This window comes from Ostrinia furnacalis, unplaced genomic scaffold, assembly GCF_004193835.3.
Source record: "Ostrinia furnacalis isolate ACB-3 unplaced genomic scaffold, ASM419383v2 OfSCF0140, whole genome shotgun sequence".
Lineage (NCBI taxonomy): Eukaryota > Metazoa > Arthropoda > Insecta > Lepidoptera > Crambidae > Ostrinia > Ostrinia furnacalis.
This window is the reverse complement of record NW_021130379.1, coordinates 278,980-295,897: the sequence shown is the minus strand read 5'-3', so window position 1 is coordinate 295,897 and position 16,918 is coordinate 278,980. Positions and strand designations below refer to the sequence as shown.

General features: G+C 40.2%; 1 protein-coding gene across 2 annotated transcripts in view; it reads right to left on the bottom strand.

Annotated features, from left to right (window-relative positions):
• Positions 1-11: 11 nt before the first annotated feature.
• The window catches only part of ChT (choline transporter), a 29,900-nt gene continuing 12,993 nt past the window's right edge, over positions 12-16,918 (bottom strand). For both annotated transcript variants that reach the window (XM_028304197.1, XM_028304205.1), the window contains 6 exons: positions 15,393-15,522; positions 13,435-13,633; positions 12,734-12,868; positions 7,185-7,380; positions 6,032-6,108; positions 12-3,763 (listed from right to left, as the gene is read on the bottom strand). In XM_028304197.1, coding sequence (XP_028159998.1) covers positions 3,448-3,763; positions 6,032-6,108; positions 7,185-7,380; positions 12,734-12,868; positions 13,435-13,633; positions 15,393-15,522 — 1,053 coding nt within the window. In that variant the 3' untranslated portion in view covers positions 12-3,447. The remainder of the gene's footprint in view (positions 3,764-6,031; positions 6,109-7,184; positions 7,381-12,733; positions 12,869-13,434; positions 13,634-15,392; positions 15,523-16,918) is intronic.

Sequence of the window (16,918 nt, the reverse complement as noted above, 5' to 3'; positions counted from 1 at the left end):
GAAACAGCCGGTCAACGTACTATATTTTTATTATGTCGCAGGAGCGGCGGCAGAGTTCACAACATTACACATTTTTTTCACATTTTCAAAATATTCAACAAGAACTAGGAATAAGTCAATAAATAGTAGGTATATCTAATAACTAACAGTGGGCCCAGCGTTTCCTAATACCGCAATTCATCATTACTTTAAACTCATCTTAGTAAAAATATCAAATATTCCTACTTGTCTAAAGACCAACATAACACAAATAAAAGCATAGGAAACCACACAAGTGAAAATGCGTGGGACGGATACTTTTTACAGCTACAGTGAGGGTATAATCTGAAAAGCTTGACGATCGTATTTATTCATATATTCATACGATCTCTACAATTCGTGGGATATTAATAAATATGTATGTAAATCGGTATCTATTTATGGTTCTCGTTGCTCAGATACCGAGTATACCGGTAACTTTAAAGGACGACGTTCTAGCAATAAAAATATAAGTATTTATATTATATTATCATCTTTGCTACAATACTTAGATGGATCAAGCGAAAAGGCTATATTATACGAGTATTGGGTATGACATAGAAGATGGTATCTTATTAGGTATTAATATAGGTATTAATCGTAGTTTATTATTGGCTCTATCATCAAAGTTGATCATATTTTCGGGGTATACTGTAGACTGACGTATCTGTATGAATATTAAAGTGCGTTAATCGCCCTTTAAAGCAGTGCCAGTAATGCTAACTGCTACTGTAAAGTACGTAGCTATAAAATCACAATCAACTAACAAGCGCACGAGTATTAGAAAACGGGGCCGAAAGAACAACAACGATCCTATTCTACTCTTACAAATATTGATATGTTTCGTTCCACACTAAATATCTATGATATGTATATTTATTTATATAATATGTATAGGTATATTTAATCACGCAGACATGATATGTATCGTATTTGTAGTCTTAGCATACAGTATAATAATATAGTTACACTCGGGCGACTATCACCGCTAGTATAGAAAGGTCATCATATAATTTGGTATCACATTGGAAATTGCGCAAAAATAAAGTTATAAATACATCTCCAATATTTAGGTATATAATTTGATACGTAGGTGTAACACCTACGATAATAAATCTTTAGTAAAACAATTTCTGAAAGCCGATAGAATAAGGATCAAGCAGACTTAGCGGGAGTTTTCGCAGATTACGCAGAAACCCTTACAGGGAGTGTTATTGTGACCTCGATACCGTATTCTGCAGTAAGCGAAGTTATAAACCCAACAGCATTTTAACAGCAGCTAAGTCTTTATGACCCTTTATTTACACCTATATAACTCCAAGATCAGATGAGAACTTAGCGTACACTGTGATCAAATAGGAAATACATTTAAAAAGCGTCAAAATAGTGACGAACATCGATTACAAACACTGATCGAAACACCGGGCGCAGAGCTCGGCCGAGCGGCGGCTGCGCCGGGCGGGCGGCGCCCACGGGAAGGGATATACTGAACACCGATTACAATAAGTTCCTATATAAAAAAGTGGATTCGCACTATCAAAGCCATTATATTTTGAGTACATGTCACCACATGTTACAAGCTATATCTTCTTAAAGATATTTCACGAAGTAATGCAACTGTATTAGGCCGTCTAAATTGAACAAAGCCACAATTGTCTGAATTTAAACAATTGCAGGAGATCGTGCTTTTATAAGTGTTACTTACAGCGGAGGTTTACGTCCAGCTGTGCACTGCCTTTGGCTGAAAGGATGGTGATGATGATTATTTTTTTCAGTTCGAGCCTGACAAGTAGACGGTTGTGTGATATTGCTATATCATCATTTTCAACAACGTTAATCTTGTCAATTTTGGCCGATGATGCGAATCCACCTCATAAATGCCCATCGATCTTATCAATATGTTAACGAAGCTGAGAACCTTATAGCTAAAATATATAATAAAAACAATATAAAAATGAATTTCTATATAAATAAATTATGTCTTTTAAGCTTTGCTTATACAGAATTACAGCCACTAAATCGCACTGACTATTCTAAAAAAATTACGTATATGACCGCTTGTACAGCGGCGCTTAGAAACTTAAAACAAAGACAATAGTCACAAATATTCGATCGTATTCATAAATCAACGATATTAAATCCATTACTCTACTAATATTTGCTTTGCAAGCGATATGTTCATGTCCATATATATTTCAATCATTCAACGTACAGATAGATACATTCGAATATTACTTTGGTCACGTGTAGTCAATATATTATGTGATAGTTCTACGACGCACATACACTTGTCTCATGACCTATGAAGCACGCAACATATTATGTGCTCTCAATTCTCTACTTTAATTGACTTAAATAAGGAATCTTCTTCAATATAAACAATATAATTTATAAAATCTCTTCTAACAACGAACTAAGACTTTTTATGATATGTATCAGTTGCTTTTATACAATTAGCTACAAAATAACTCACTTAATCATTACACATCCACTAAGAACATAGTCTATTGCTTCTTCTTACCTGCTACATACATTCGCTGCGGTCGGTCTCGTGCGGTCCACGTCCAGGGTCTGCTCCGCACGTCGGGCTCTCTCACTCACGCAGGAGTGAGGAAGACAGACAAAATACAGAAGTCGTCAGCGGAGTAGCTGAGGCTGTGCACTACTCGTAGCGCTACGTAAACTTACAAAGTGAGTTCGGAAGATACGGCGATATGTCATAACTTTGAGCATACATTCTAATTCGAAAAATACTGAAGATCAAACGGTTCCCCATTTCGATGTAGTTTAGAAATGTGGTCGATTCGAAGTCGAAGTCTGCGCGGACAGTAAAATCGTCATAAAATATGCCTCCTTGTGCTCACGAGCCTACCAGCTGGGGCCCGGCCAGACGGAGCTGCTCAGTTACGCAACTGTTGCAAAATGGCTAATATTTGGAAAGAAAACCTATGTCTAGCCTTGTATTAATTTATCATTACCGCTTGACCTCTGATGTGAAGTCAAACAGAGATTTAGCAATGGGCATCGCATGTTTACCCACACTCATTTTACACAATAAACTTAAACGCAACATTTACTTAGATCTTGTAAACTTTGATATAATAAAACTCTTGAAAGTGTCTTTCGGCATATCATGCTCGAAAATAACAAAATAGTATCAGGGTCCTAATCCAGGTACCAATGGACTCTACCTATAGACTCCAAAATTGTTAAACTGTTTTTATCTGCTTCACATTGTTTGATAATATGTTACTTACCTTGAAATCTGTGAAACATATTTAAATTAATAAGGTAGAGTCGGATTCTGTAGTTCGACCCCTCTACTTCTGGAATGAAGATGCGCGAACATTAGCAAATAAAATCGATCTAATTTTGAACACGTCTGGCTGCGCCCCACCCGCTGAAAACGGTCTAATAGTTATGCATATCTCAGAAAGCCGTCTGCTTGCCGAAGGGCTGGACCGGCGGCGGGGCGTTGCTGGAGCCGAAGAGCGGCGTGGGCCCGTCGTTGGGGTCGTCCAGGTCGTCGTCAGGCTCCAGCGCGGGGTTGACGCGGCCGCTGCTCTCGTCGGGCCCGGCCAGCGTGGACGCCGCGCCGTACAGCCGGCCCGGCACGCCGCCCAGCACTGACATCTGCTCGCCCGCCTCGGAAGGCTCGTCCACGCGGCGGATGTCTTCGGGGATGTTGACGACGCAGTTGAAGTAGTCCGACTCGGGACTCAGGTAGCCGGAGTTGAAGAGGTACCTGTTGGATAAGTTCTGCTCTGCCGTCACTTGAACGAACAAACTTATGTACGGCTGTTTTTCATTTCAGCTAAACGGCGAACGTTTGAGAAATGAGCATGAGAGGTAATATACGCATCGCGTGAAAAAATTGTCAGGAAATCTCTGTTTGATAGACACTCGTTTTATCTTATTGTTAGGTGTATCATGTAAACTAAACGTTAGAAAAACTGAAATTAGTTTTAAAGTTTTGCCATTAATCATCTTTAGACATTATGGAACAATATTTGGTTAGGTAAGTAATTGGTATCAGTTATCTTAACGATATAATAACCCTCGATCCAACTACGAAATAGGTTTAAAATGACACAATATACCTAGTTTAAACTTTCTATTTTACTAGAATGACATTACATTATGACTGATCATCGATAATAATAACAATTACGAAGAGTTAGATTCCCTTCTAACGTTTATTTATCGGCTCGTGAGGAGCGACCGTCACTTTCCTTGTCCGAAATCTGAACAACGAGCTGCATTTTCAACCTTAGTCCATTGAATTATGAGTTAAATAATTTGGGAGCTGGTATACATAGCGACGCGTCCGTCCGTCACGACGCCGTTAGGCCGATTGTAAACATCCGTTTTTTTGACCGGACAACGGCCCGATTTTTTCACCGGATTTAGCGGTGGCGTATGATTTATAATGAACGTGTGCACATGCATCGGACATAGGTCCGGCGAGAAAATTAACAGCAAACAAAGGATATCAGTTTTTTGACGGTCCGTCGTCCGGTGAAAAAACGGATGTCTACAAACGGCCTAAGTCAGCGACTCGCCCGCACCGCGCAATTACTCGCAGCCTACGAGGAGCAATGTCGTGCGGCTCTACATTGTTGCTGGGACCGCGCGGATAAATTACACTCAATAATGATGTTCTAATATATCGCCCGCGCCGATAATGTACACCTAATAGCCCCTCACCACACGAACTCTATACATGCGTGAAGGATTATTAATTTTGGTACCGATTTTGTAACACAGCCGTTTTAAAGCCGCAGAAATAGAGCGTTTAAAAGTTCTTCAAAGCTAAAGACACCAAAAGTTCGTTGGTTAAACGATTTTGGCAATTTAAAACCCTGTTATAAATTGAATAATTAATTATTACTTTCTCCAAAACTTCTCAGGATATTAGAATTGCACGTAAATTTTCACACTTAAGTAAAATAGGATTCGTGTTATCCTCAGATTCTAAGAAAATTACAGTACCCATTTATTATTTACCTTATAACAATGAGTTTTTAGAATTGGCATAATTATTATGAGGTAAAATAAATAGAACTTCGCTGCGAAATACGAAGCCAATCAGCATAATGAGCCCGTCGCTAAGGGCCGGGGCCTTCGTGAATATTTAACGATATCGGAAAATATTGATTTCGGCCGTGATTAGCGTACATTTCCGGCGTTTTAACAGTACTTATTCAGATAGAAACAATAGGATCGTACTTAAATCCATTTGAAAATGTTTTTGCATTTTATTGTCTCTATCATATCGTACGTATGTACGAAACCCTCGTTGTTCCACAATTAGGAAGCCGCGCGCCTAAAACGCATCTCATGTCAACTTAGTTGCCCATCACATATGTAACGGGACCATACTTGACACAACATGGGAATACCATCAGCCATGGAGATTTTCGCTGTAAATCTCGTTTATCAATTTGCAACGATTGCTTTTTGAATACTGAATAAAAAAAGATTGTACTCACTTTTACTCGCTTGTACTTATCTAGTATCCTTCAAGATAACATATACACTGTATACCCAAAAACATTGCGATGAAAATAGTAATTTTCTTAAGACTTAAACTTTTTTTGAAACGGAATAACTGAAATAAGTAGTCGATAACCTGAAAATCAGGACTTATCACAGCGAAAGATAATTATGTACTAAACGGCTAATGGCTATACCTACGAGTACTACAGATAATGATAATATAATTCATCTTCTATAGCATTAAGCGTGTAGAGCGCAAAACTTTAGCCGCCAGTAACGTTTGATAAACGGAAAAGCTTTATTTCTTTAGCCAATAAAAAACCTTAAGTTAGGTAAGTACTTTTGTTTCTGTACTAAAGTTTTTTCTATCAAACAAAGTTTTTCTATTTGTTATAATATAGGTAAATCGAGTTTTACAAAAATCTGTAGTCAAGATGGCTAGATCCTGAAGCTGAAAAAGACTAGCTTCCCACTGAAAAGTTGTCTTAAACTAGTTGAAAAAAGTGGTACTCACACGGACAGCCAGGAGATGAAGGCGAGCGTGAACAGCGACAGCACCATGGCCATGGTGCGGAACGGGAACAGCTGCACCTGGATTTATTATTTTTTCAATTAATATCTTGCACAGAATTCATTTGTCTTTTTACCCGACTGCGCCAGAAGGAGTGTTATGTTTTTTGTATAGTTTTTATGTAACATACTGTTATTACTGAGCGGGCGCTTGGTAAGAAAGTAAAATCTGCTGTTGTCTATCTATGGTTATATTTTTTTGTGTAATATGTTGATATCTTATATCTCGGGTCGTAGAAAACACAGCGCAGGACTGGACATTGTGGAAATCCTTGGGGTAGGCCTTTGTACAGCAACGGGACTTGACCGCCAATAAAAACCCAATCAGTGAAGGTCAAGTTTGTCCAACCAGTGAAAGGAAAGTTAAACTGTCATTGGACCCGCAACGAAATTAATTAGAAGTTGCTTTGTACAGCAGGGGACATCCTTTGGCTGAAATGATTGTTATGAATAAGCTGACAAATGTGACCGATTTTCTTTTCAGCACCAGCCGATATGTTGTCCCGAAGTGGTGGTAGGGCAGCTATATTGGGACGTGTATGGCTGTCGCTCACACGATCAACAGTCGAGGCGGAATAGAGGCGCGTCGCTCACAGGATTAACATTCCAGACGGAGTAGAGGCGCGGACGCATACGGCACGCCGCACAAGGTTTTCTTTAGAAACAAATGGGAAAAAACAACGCTTCGCCACCACCGCGACGTCCCGCCTCGACTTACCAGTGAGCGACGCGCTTATGAGACTGTTCTGAAAAGGGTTTACACACTAATAAAGAATTTGAAAGATTAATAAAGTCGCTGACATAGCCCGACGGATTAGCAAGCTGAAGTGGCAATGGGCAGGGCACATAGTACGCAGAACTGACGGCCGATGGGGCAGCAAAGTTCTGGAATGGAGGCCGCGTACCGGAAAACGCAGCGTGAGACGTCCACCTACAAGGTGGACCGACGACATCGTAAAGGTAGCAGGGAAGCGCTGGACGCAGGCCGCTACCAGTCGATAAACGTGGAAAGCATTAGGGGAGGCCTATGTTCAGCAGTGGACGTCCTATGGCTGAAATAATGATGATGAAAGAATTTGAATCGTATACTATGTTACCTCGTTGACGGGGTCCCAGCCGGGGTAGTGGATGAGCGCGGGCAGGCCGAGCATCTTCTCGCCGCCCGACATGCGCACCAGCAGCGCCACGACGTACGCGGCCAGCGAGCCGTACGTGTTGCAGTACTTCTTGAAGTGCACCACCATCAGCAGTTGCGGGAACAGGATCACGTACACCAGGTCCGAGCACATCGACCTGCGGGCGCGACTCGTTACAACGGCAGGCTAGGTTTGAGGTAGTGCCGGATTAACCCATAAGCATATTAAGCAATTGCTTAGGGCATCACGTCTTGGGGGAACCTAAGAGCCTAAAAAATTGCTATCACATTTCTATTTTCCGAGAATTCAAGATCCGTAAAAGTCGCAAGTCGCATTTCGTTAACTTTTACTGCTTGCAGGGGGTACAGGTGTGAATTGATTAGTTAAAGCATCAGTAGAATCCCGCACTGGGTTTAGGTAAGTGTTCGATTGATCTTCTTGCTTTTGGAGAAAATACGAATACGGATACAAATAACGAACTGTGATTCAACAACAATCATGTTTTTTGTTGGCTAGGCTTTGGGTGTAATAAAAAAAACACACACACACATAACAACAAAAGAATATCAATACATATAGGTATCGGTTTATGGTTTCATACATTATTTCAAATATGCGATGGTTGGAAATACGCGTCACCAAAGTTCATCTCGCACCTAATAGTAACGGGTAAAATCATTTTAAAAAATACATTTTCGGCAGCCAACTTTACCTTTGATGAATCCTACTAATATCCTACTAATATTATAAATGCGAAAGTTTGGATGTCTGGATGTTTGTTACTCTTTCACGCAAAAACTACTGAACGGATTTTGATGAAACTTTACAGTATTATTTTTTATAACCCAGAATAACATATTTATGACGATCTGTGATAAACGAAATTTCACGCGGGTGAAGCCGCGGGCAAAAGCTAGTCTGTTATAAATATTAGTACACACCCACGATAAAATAAAGCTCAAAGTACACAATATTGCGTGATGTTGCTCACGCAAAATGAAATAAGTTTTTGCAAAGTTATTACCTACTTTAGCCTTTAAATATTGCCAATTACGGTTGCGTACATAGGTGTGCATTATTTATTATGTTATAGGTTAATGCAAATGACGCTTATAAAATAATAACGGTACACACCCACTTTTTCGCTAAACGCAATTTTACATTCAAATTATATGCGGACTTAGACTTTATATGTAGGTATAGTTAAATTCTTAATACTGTAATAACGTCGTTCTCACTTTGGGAAAATGGCGGCAAAGCTGCTTACCGTTGAAATTGTTTAATGATTGTACTAATATCGTGACCGTCCTACTCATCCTTCGTATTCATCATAATATTGGTATTTATGACAATCTGTACGTACTTTGATGTACCTAATCGAACATAGAATCGTGCCTTCTCTTAAATTATACAAAATGAGAGGTACTAAGATCCAGCGCTCAATATAGTCATTGATCTGATTCAGGTATGCAGTTTACGATATAATAGCACTGACAAGGACTCGCTTTATGGCGGTTAGAGACGGTAAAGTTTAGGTAAAACATCGATACATTGTCACTACACACATTGAGATTACGAAATAGCTCTTCATTATAAAATAGGCGAACATTAAGACGTGTCACTTGAATTTGATCTTCAAATCAATCTATCTATAAACCGCAATAAATCGAGTGATTCAAGACACTGCGTATAATCATTCATAGGATTGCGTGGTTCTGGGATCTGCGGGCACGAGTACAAAGAAAATTAAAATGATTTGTACTAAAACTAAAATCGATACAGTATTGATCATCACTAAAATCTTCTGCCCGACACCGTCGCTTGCGCAACGCCTCTCCAACGTTGGGCGCCATAAACATGGGGATTTAGTGCGCGCGGTGACCGCGCACGCGCACATTCGCAGCAAGATATTACCCACTATTTGATGGTTATCAACGCGGAGGCTCATTCAGTGGGCTCCCAAAGCACAGGACACGCATTGAGGATCAACACATTACAAGAGTGACAGCATGGGACCAATCGAACGATGAACAATATCTTTATAATTGCCAAAATTTATCAAAGCCACACTATCCCTTTGGCAAAAGTTCAAGGAATTAAATCTAGCTAATACCTAAAAACCAAATTATTCGGTGAAACCGTGAGACATAAGCTATTTGAGCTTAGAGAAATTAGTTTTAACAGTGTAGATAAGGAATCGTAGAATTGTCAGTTAACTTTTTACAGTGTATGTGCCATATAATCCCACTGGACCTACTTCTGCTTGAATTATTCGCCGAGGACGCGATAGCTCATATTTATTGCACGTAAGCCAATAATTTGGAGATGGGCATTAATTGCAATTAACAATACTACAGTAACATATCTCTTTAATTAAGCCTCGCATTACCGTAATTCGATGCCTCCGTAATTGGGTTAATTCATCTGCTTCGACGATGGTCTGATGTTTATTAAAGGCTTTAATGGTTAATGCTATAAAACCTATTATATTGAACGATTAAACTTGGAAGAAAGTACTAAACATCCTTGTTTCCTATAAAATGCCAGTTGTTCCAGGGTTCCAGGTGCAAACGAACCCAATTAATCGCTACAGATGACATAAACAAAGTTCCAAAATGGTAACAAAAACTTTGTAACCTTGGCGCGCCGCCACAGAGCCGTCAAGCATTTTATTTCCGAGTAGATATTATGCGTTTAATTAGAGTGAAATTTTCATGGATTTTACGTTACGTTTTGCTTCCCCAATATGTAGTATAAACTTTTAAAATCAGCCTTCAATTACCGGCCAAAATAAAGCTCACACTTTGATCTTAGCCAAAAGGCCGAGAAGCGATAAAAAATAAAGCTCGTTTGACCAACTTTACCAAAACTTCTTACTGACGTACAACGTAGTACCTTAAAGGGTCATTGCCGACATTAGATACCTGTAACTGAGGGATGTATAAGCCATCTTGTGGCTCGCTATCCAATTACGTAAGTCCTAACTAGATCAGGCTGGCACTGCTCCAGATTTAGCTGCGAACTTCGATACAAGCTGGGACGATCTTAAGCTTGATTCTCCGATTCACATGGTTATATTGGACCGTGAGATCAATTCGACAATGATTTATTTTTATTTATGTGCAAATAATTGAAATCGGTTTACTTTTATGAAAGTGTTCATTCACTCATGGTGTGCTATTATGTTGTAACGCTTTTTCTTAGACTTTAAAATAGGTAGATGATAAATAGATACGAGTACAATGTTTGTTACAACTTCATGCTTTCGACTTCAATAAGTGCTGAATGAACTTATCCAATATTTTAAAATACAGCCAAACACAGCCTAGTCTTAAAGTCGCAGGAAATGCGATTTATGCGGATATTCAACTTAGTAATGTCAAATAATGCAGGTAATTGTGCTAAATGAAAACCAAACACACGTGTAGGTAAGCAAAGTGTGCACGAGCAGAATCAGAAGTTCAGACGGGTCTATCTATGAAAGCTCAGACGAGCCGCGGGCTCGATATCCAATTAACTCGATCAAACAGCCGCGAGCAGCGACACAGCCCTGCTCCAGAATCGATTGGGAATAAAGCTAGGGTTGCCGTCACTTGAATACAGTTTGACTCTCTCACGGTAACTAACTATTCTATGTGAAAATCTGGTTCTCTAGAATATTTACTTTAATCTATCAATTTCTTCGTAACTAAGAACATACATGAGCCAGTTCCAATCTATAGCTGTACGTCAGCCAGAATATGTAGGTATACCAATGAGCACGATATGATTTTTTATCCAGCAACCGATTTCATTTGAAATCAAAGGATTTGAATTCAAAGGACTATAAAGTTTAATAAAATCACTTCACAAAATTGTAAGTTTCTATAAGGTGTGCGATATTTATGCACCGTGTCATATACCATATTTTAATTGCACAGGAATAATTTTACCCGCCTACCAATAGGTACTCTCAGCCAAAAAAAGTCTTTTGAAATTTCCTGTCCGCTTTTCCACCAGGTCGACTTTAATAAGAGTTAATTTTCAAACACAATTAATCATCTTTTGCGAGATAAGATCTTAAAACGATAAAGCCTATTCTGTTAATTATGAGACAACCCTGACACTTTTAAGGGATTATGTTTTCGTTTGAGGAATAAGCTTACTGAACTGATTAACTCGCTTTTGAATTTGAATTTTCTGCTATGAAATTATTTGAAAATGAGATAAAAATATTCACCATTTTAGATAGGTATTCGACATTTTGAACATTATACGAGACGAGCTACAGTATTTTCGCGTGGACTTACTGAACTGAAAAATGCAGGAATACAATACAAATCCTTAACATTCGAGAATTACCTACCTATGATATGCCTATAGTGTCCTCCACTCAAACGCACATTCCTCAAAATTTTAAGTATCAGCAATATAGACGACAAAAATTCTGATACAAGTTCTACTTCGATTGTGAATTTAGTTGAAGATGATGAAAACAACTGCGAATGCTGGCTGGTGGTTTAATAAGGCTATGCATATTTCATAGTCATTTGATAGTCAAAACGCCCAAGGCAAATGACCGAAAATTATAGAATCCTTCAGTAAAGGGCTACTTTTGTACGCCGATTGATGTTCGATGCATAAATAACTCGCCTCGATCCCCGGTCATTACCGCGTGGCATGCTTCATTGATTACCGGCCGAAAGGGCAACACCGATGGCCATTATCAGGACTTATCGACGGCCGCAGTCCTTGGACCTAACATTTGCCCCGTGGCCTGCTCATCATAAGAACCAAATTCGCGTGAAAACGCGTGAAACTGTGTCAATGCCCCACACGTTCCCAAGTGGTGAACTGTAATGGTGCGATGTGCAACTCCCATTAAAATAATATAGAATCTGCGGCGCGCGCGGCGATTACCTTGCGAAACTGACGCAGGGCTAATGGGAAATAGATGTTCATTGGAACGATCTCCGGCCGCCATTGTCGCGGTGTCGCACGGGGTTATTAAAACGTTTTCATACAGGCATGATTGAGGCCAAAAAACAATAAAACTGACGTGAGACACTATTAATTATTATTTAAAATAAATAGAATGGACTTGCTGTAAAGTGGTCTGGAGTTCCATTATTCGTATCTACCTAGGTGATCAAGAACATACCCAAGGTAAAATTTGCTCGCTGCTCCATACAAGTTAAAATTATTATCCTTAGAGTGATCGCCTCTATCGTGGCTTGCATATACACAAATGCTATTTCTATTTATTTATATTAACCGGCAGACAGTGGTGACTGAGTTTGTTGCGGCGCTTCTTCTCAGCACTTGCCAAATGTTGGTCTCGAAGCGCTGGTAGGGTAAAAAGATTATGAGACATGTAGAGGCTCCTTAAGAGCAAAATGACGATTTGTAAGAACTATTTATTAGTCTAAACAAATAAAGAAATTTTGACTTTGACTTTGAAATAAAACAGCAATCGCTCGCTCTACAAGTTGAATGTAACACGTAGAATACAAATTATAGCTTAGACTCACCAGAGCCCGTAGATGGAGGGGATGGTGAGCGCCATGAGCGTGGCCAGGAAGCCCACCACGAGGATGGACACGCGCATCACCCAGATGATCTCCATCTCCGACGCGTTCTGCCGGAAGATCAGCTTGTACACGTTCCTGCGGGGGAGACCACTTTCAGCGAAACCCAGAATTTATTTGGATTCTATTATTCTATCCTGACTTCACTACCTAGGCGGTTATCACACTGCGCCGCGCTCCGTCGCGGAGCGCGGGGCGACAGATTTAATAATTGTATGCAAGTACCTCAGTTTGTATGGAAAACACGCGCAGCACTTCACACTGACAACGCGTCCGCGCGCGTGATTTTTTATATGAAATCACGCGCTCCGCGGCGGAGCGCGGCGCAGTGTGATAACCGCCTTAAGTATTAAGTACAGCTGAACAATACAAAGTTGACAGATTTAACGCTCAATCAGATACTAGCACACCCACAGCAGAAACACAACTTTCTTTCTTTCTATCAATTCCATCATTTCCGTTAATTCAGGCAATCACTGCTGAATAAACTCCAAAAAGACTTAAAAAACAATCTTCCGTTTCATCCAGACATTCACGTCTATTTTCTTTATATAGTCGTTTCATCGAGCTGAGGAGCATCCTGCACTATGCTTGCTAGACGAAGCTCACTGTAACAATGAGAAAACTTGTCAGATGTGACTCACCTCGCGAACATGGAGGAGGCGCTGAGCACGCTAGAGTCAGCTGATGACATGACAGCAGCGGACACGGCGCCGAGCCCGAAGAACGACACGAAGTCCGGCGTCAGGTGCTGCAGCACCAGCGGCAGGATCATGGACGTCTGCTCCGGCGTCAGCTCGCCGTCCGGCGTCAGCGCGCCCGTGTACTCCGTCTCGTTCCACGCTGCAACAACCACCACCCCTCAGCATATGCCTGTCAGCGTAGCTATAGGCTCCAACCTATACCCATCTACCTTATATTCTAATTGGTAGTGTGGCAAACCAATTAAGAGTCCTCTAATGAGGGCTATCGTTTTAGCGCTCACCAGTTAGCGCCACTGTAGAGTAAGGTCCTGTCACTTACTAGTAGCGAAGACAGTGGCACCAACTGGTGAGCGCTAAAGTGGTAGGAGGACTATCGCATTTGCACTCATCAAGATGGCGCCACTGTAGAGTAAGGTCCTGTCATCGCCAGGGGTGCCAACTGTTAAGTATAAAAACGATAGCCCTCATTCCAGATGACTACATCTGTAATAAAAGGGCTAGATTTAAAGTTGAAGGAATCTAAGCTTATAAATATTCTTCCGCTTCTATTAAAGAAAAGTCATGTTCTAGAATTCACACTTATTACCTACTTCCTAACTACAGTCGAATTATAGAATTTTCAGAAGTAGGTATGTACCTACCTCCAACCTACTTTTCGGATAGTAATTATAAAAACAATTAATTCCCTTCGTTTAATTAATGTTAGGATGGTAAACATAACAAACGAGACCTGTATTATAAACTTTATTGAAATAACACAGCAATATTTTGAAATAACTAATTACTGAAGTACCTACGCCGAAATCGAGATAAAATAATTGTGCCGAAAACCTAGAACTCCGTCCATTTATCACCTGGCCCATCGAGGGTTCGGCGCGTGTAATTACGGGTCGAAACGCAAAGTTTAAATTATTAATTCCGAAGGTTAGAGAAATGCCCCAGACTTGTCTGTGGAGAATACATCGCCACGTGTATATTGTTGAGTTGGGAAAATTGTGGCTAAGCAACTTAATACTAACTAGAATGAAGCCATTGGGCTACTATACAATGTTAGTAGGATATGACACGTGCACGAAAAGGGACGTGACATCCTAACAAATGAAATAATTGGCCTGATCAGCTGTATTGCTTATAGAGTTGCCGTAAGCGAGCGCTGCTGGGTCCATACAAATCATCCAATTACTAAAGGCGCCATGCTGTCTCTTGCGTAATATTCAAATATCTCTTCGTCTCGAATACCAACTATTTATTTAGCAAATTAATTAGCCTGAGAGTTAAATTACACCGTAGGCATTCCTCATGTGTAAAACATTTCCTGATACCCTTCAAATGTATGTATCGTCGGTACCTATGACACAATATGTAGTTAAAATGTTCTAAACTTGTTGAAACTAAGATACCAATGTACGTACAGGTACGGTGGTCACAAGGGATGATCAACCACCAAACGTTCACTGTTTGCGTTTGATGCTGCTCTTCTTTACAGGCGCTGTTATTTACCAAGCACGGGACTATTCCCACCTCTCGTTCCCACCGCTGCAACTCCTGCGTAGCCAGGATCTAGCTTGACCGCCATAAAAACCCAACCAGTGAAGGTCAACTTTGTCCGGGAGAAAGTTAAACTGTCATTGACCAAGATTCATATGGAGCAAGTAGTTAAATGGTGGTAAAGCCTGATCCGTGAGCACGTAGAATTTTGTCCAATGAATGTAATTATATTGCTGTCGCAACTGTGCGACGCGCGCCCGCAGTGAGTGTGCGAGCGCGACAGCAACATAATTACGCGCGAGCGATAAGGATGTGTAGCTTGGGGTCATTGGACAAAATTCTACGTGCTCACGGACCAGGCTTTACCACCATTTAACTACTTGCTCCATATAGGCTTTAGTATAACGTACCAGTGGCCTTGGCGATGGCGCCGATGAGCACGGGCGGGATGGCCATGAAGATGCAGCCGATGGCGGCCACGTACGACAGCACCTGCGCGCGCCCCGCCGTCTTGCTGCTCAGCACGCGCTGGAAGTATACCTGTGGAAGGGGCAGCACAGTCACTCACTCAAATTCTAATTCATTCATTTTAAGAGTAGGCGCACACCGTTGATTTTTAGTTGGCCGATAGTTGTGCCCGATTTTAATTTGTATGAAGAATCGGCCAAATCGAATCGGCGTAGTGTGCGCACTCCCATCATGCCCATACTGATCAACTGCCCGACTAAACTATCGGCCGACGAAAAATCAACGGTGTGCGCCTACTCTAAAAGTTCGTTTTCAACAAGCTCTTTTCAACGTCACGTTACTTTAACCCGACCACTGCTTCGGGACAATAATTGGGCCAGTACTGAGAAACTCCATCATTAATGACAACCTATTGTCAAGGGCTTTACACCGATCCCTAATTCCTATCCAACGAAATACTAGGCTAACCCAAAAGTTATCCTTACACAGGGCACAGGGATAATGTCATAACCGCTATGTGTGTTACAAAAGAAAATCAGAGATTTTAAAACAGTTTTCCCGGAAAATTTATGAGTAATTTGTTTTTTCGGTGATGACGTTAAAATCATTTCCTACATTTCATTAACTCATGTAACAGAAAAGTTGCAGAGAGGTCCGATGACAAAGAGACAAACCATTTCATCGAAGATTTCGTATAAAAAGAAACTACAAATCACATCAAACAACGTACTCTATACTAACTTAGTTAACGAAGTGTCTCTCTCAACATAGATTCAATGTCATAATCCCTGAGATGAATTCGTTGAAAAATCGATATGCCAACCAATCTACAGCAAAGTCGGAACGCGGGCAGAGCTCGCGTAATAAAAATGTCTGGCGCTCGTCTCAATGAGATTTCTAAGAAAACAAATTAAACATCCGCGCAAAACAAGAAATTATTTGAAATACTTAATTAAGCTATTCTTTAAGTTACTGGAATTATGTTCGCGTAAAAGATATTCTTTTGTCTGCAAAAGAAATCGTATATAAAAGAGAAAACAGGATTACAAAAGAAAAGCTTTCTTTGTTAGACTAATAATACCGTTGTATTACACGAGTACAACAACTGTAAGTTTATAGCAGAATTTCAGGAAAACGCCCATAAAAATATGTTTTATTCTTTGTAATTCTGTATTCCTAGGGCAACCGCATCGTAATATAAATCAGCTCCTTGATAAAAAGGTTCACGCGCAACAAATCTTAAAGGTATATTTCGGGATATAAACATTGAGTTATAATGTACCTACTACGTAGTAATATTACTTCAATGGATATAAACTGTAATAAAATCCATAACAGTACAAGATACCAAAGACTCGTTTCTATTCTTCTGTTGCTCTCGTTAAATTATTGAGACTACACTGGAAAGGTCGCTCGTTGTTGTTGATAATTTACTTTATTCACGATAAGAAAGCACGTTGTTTAACCT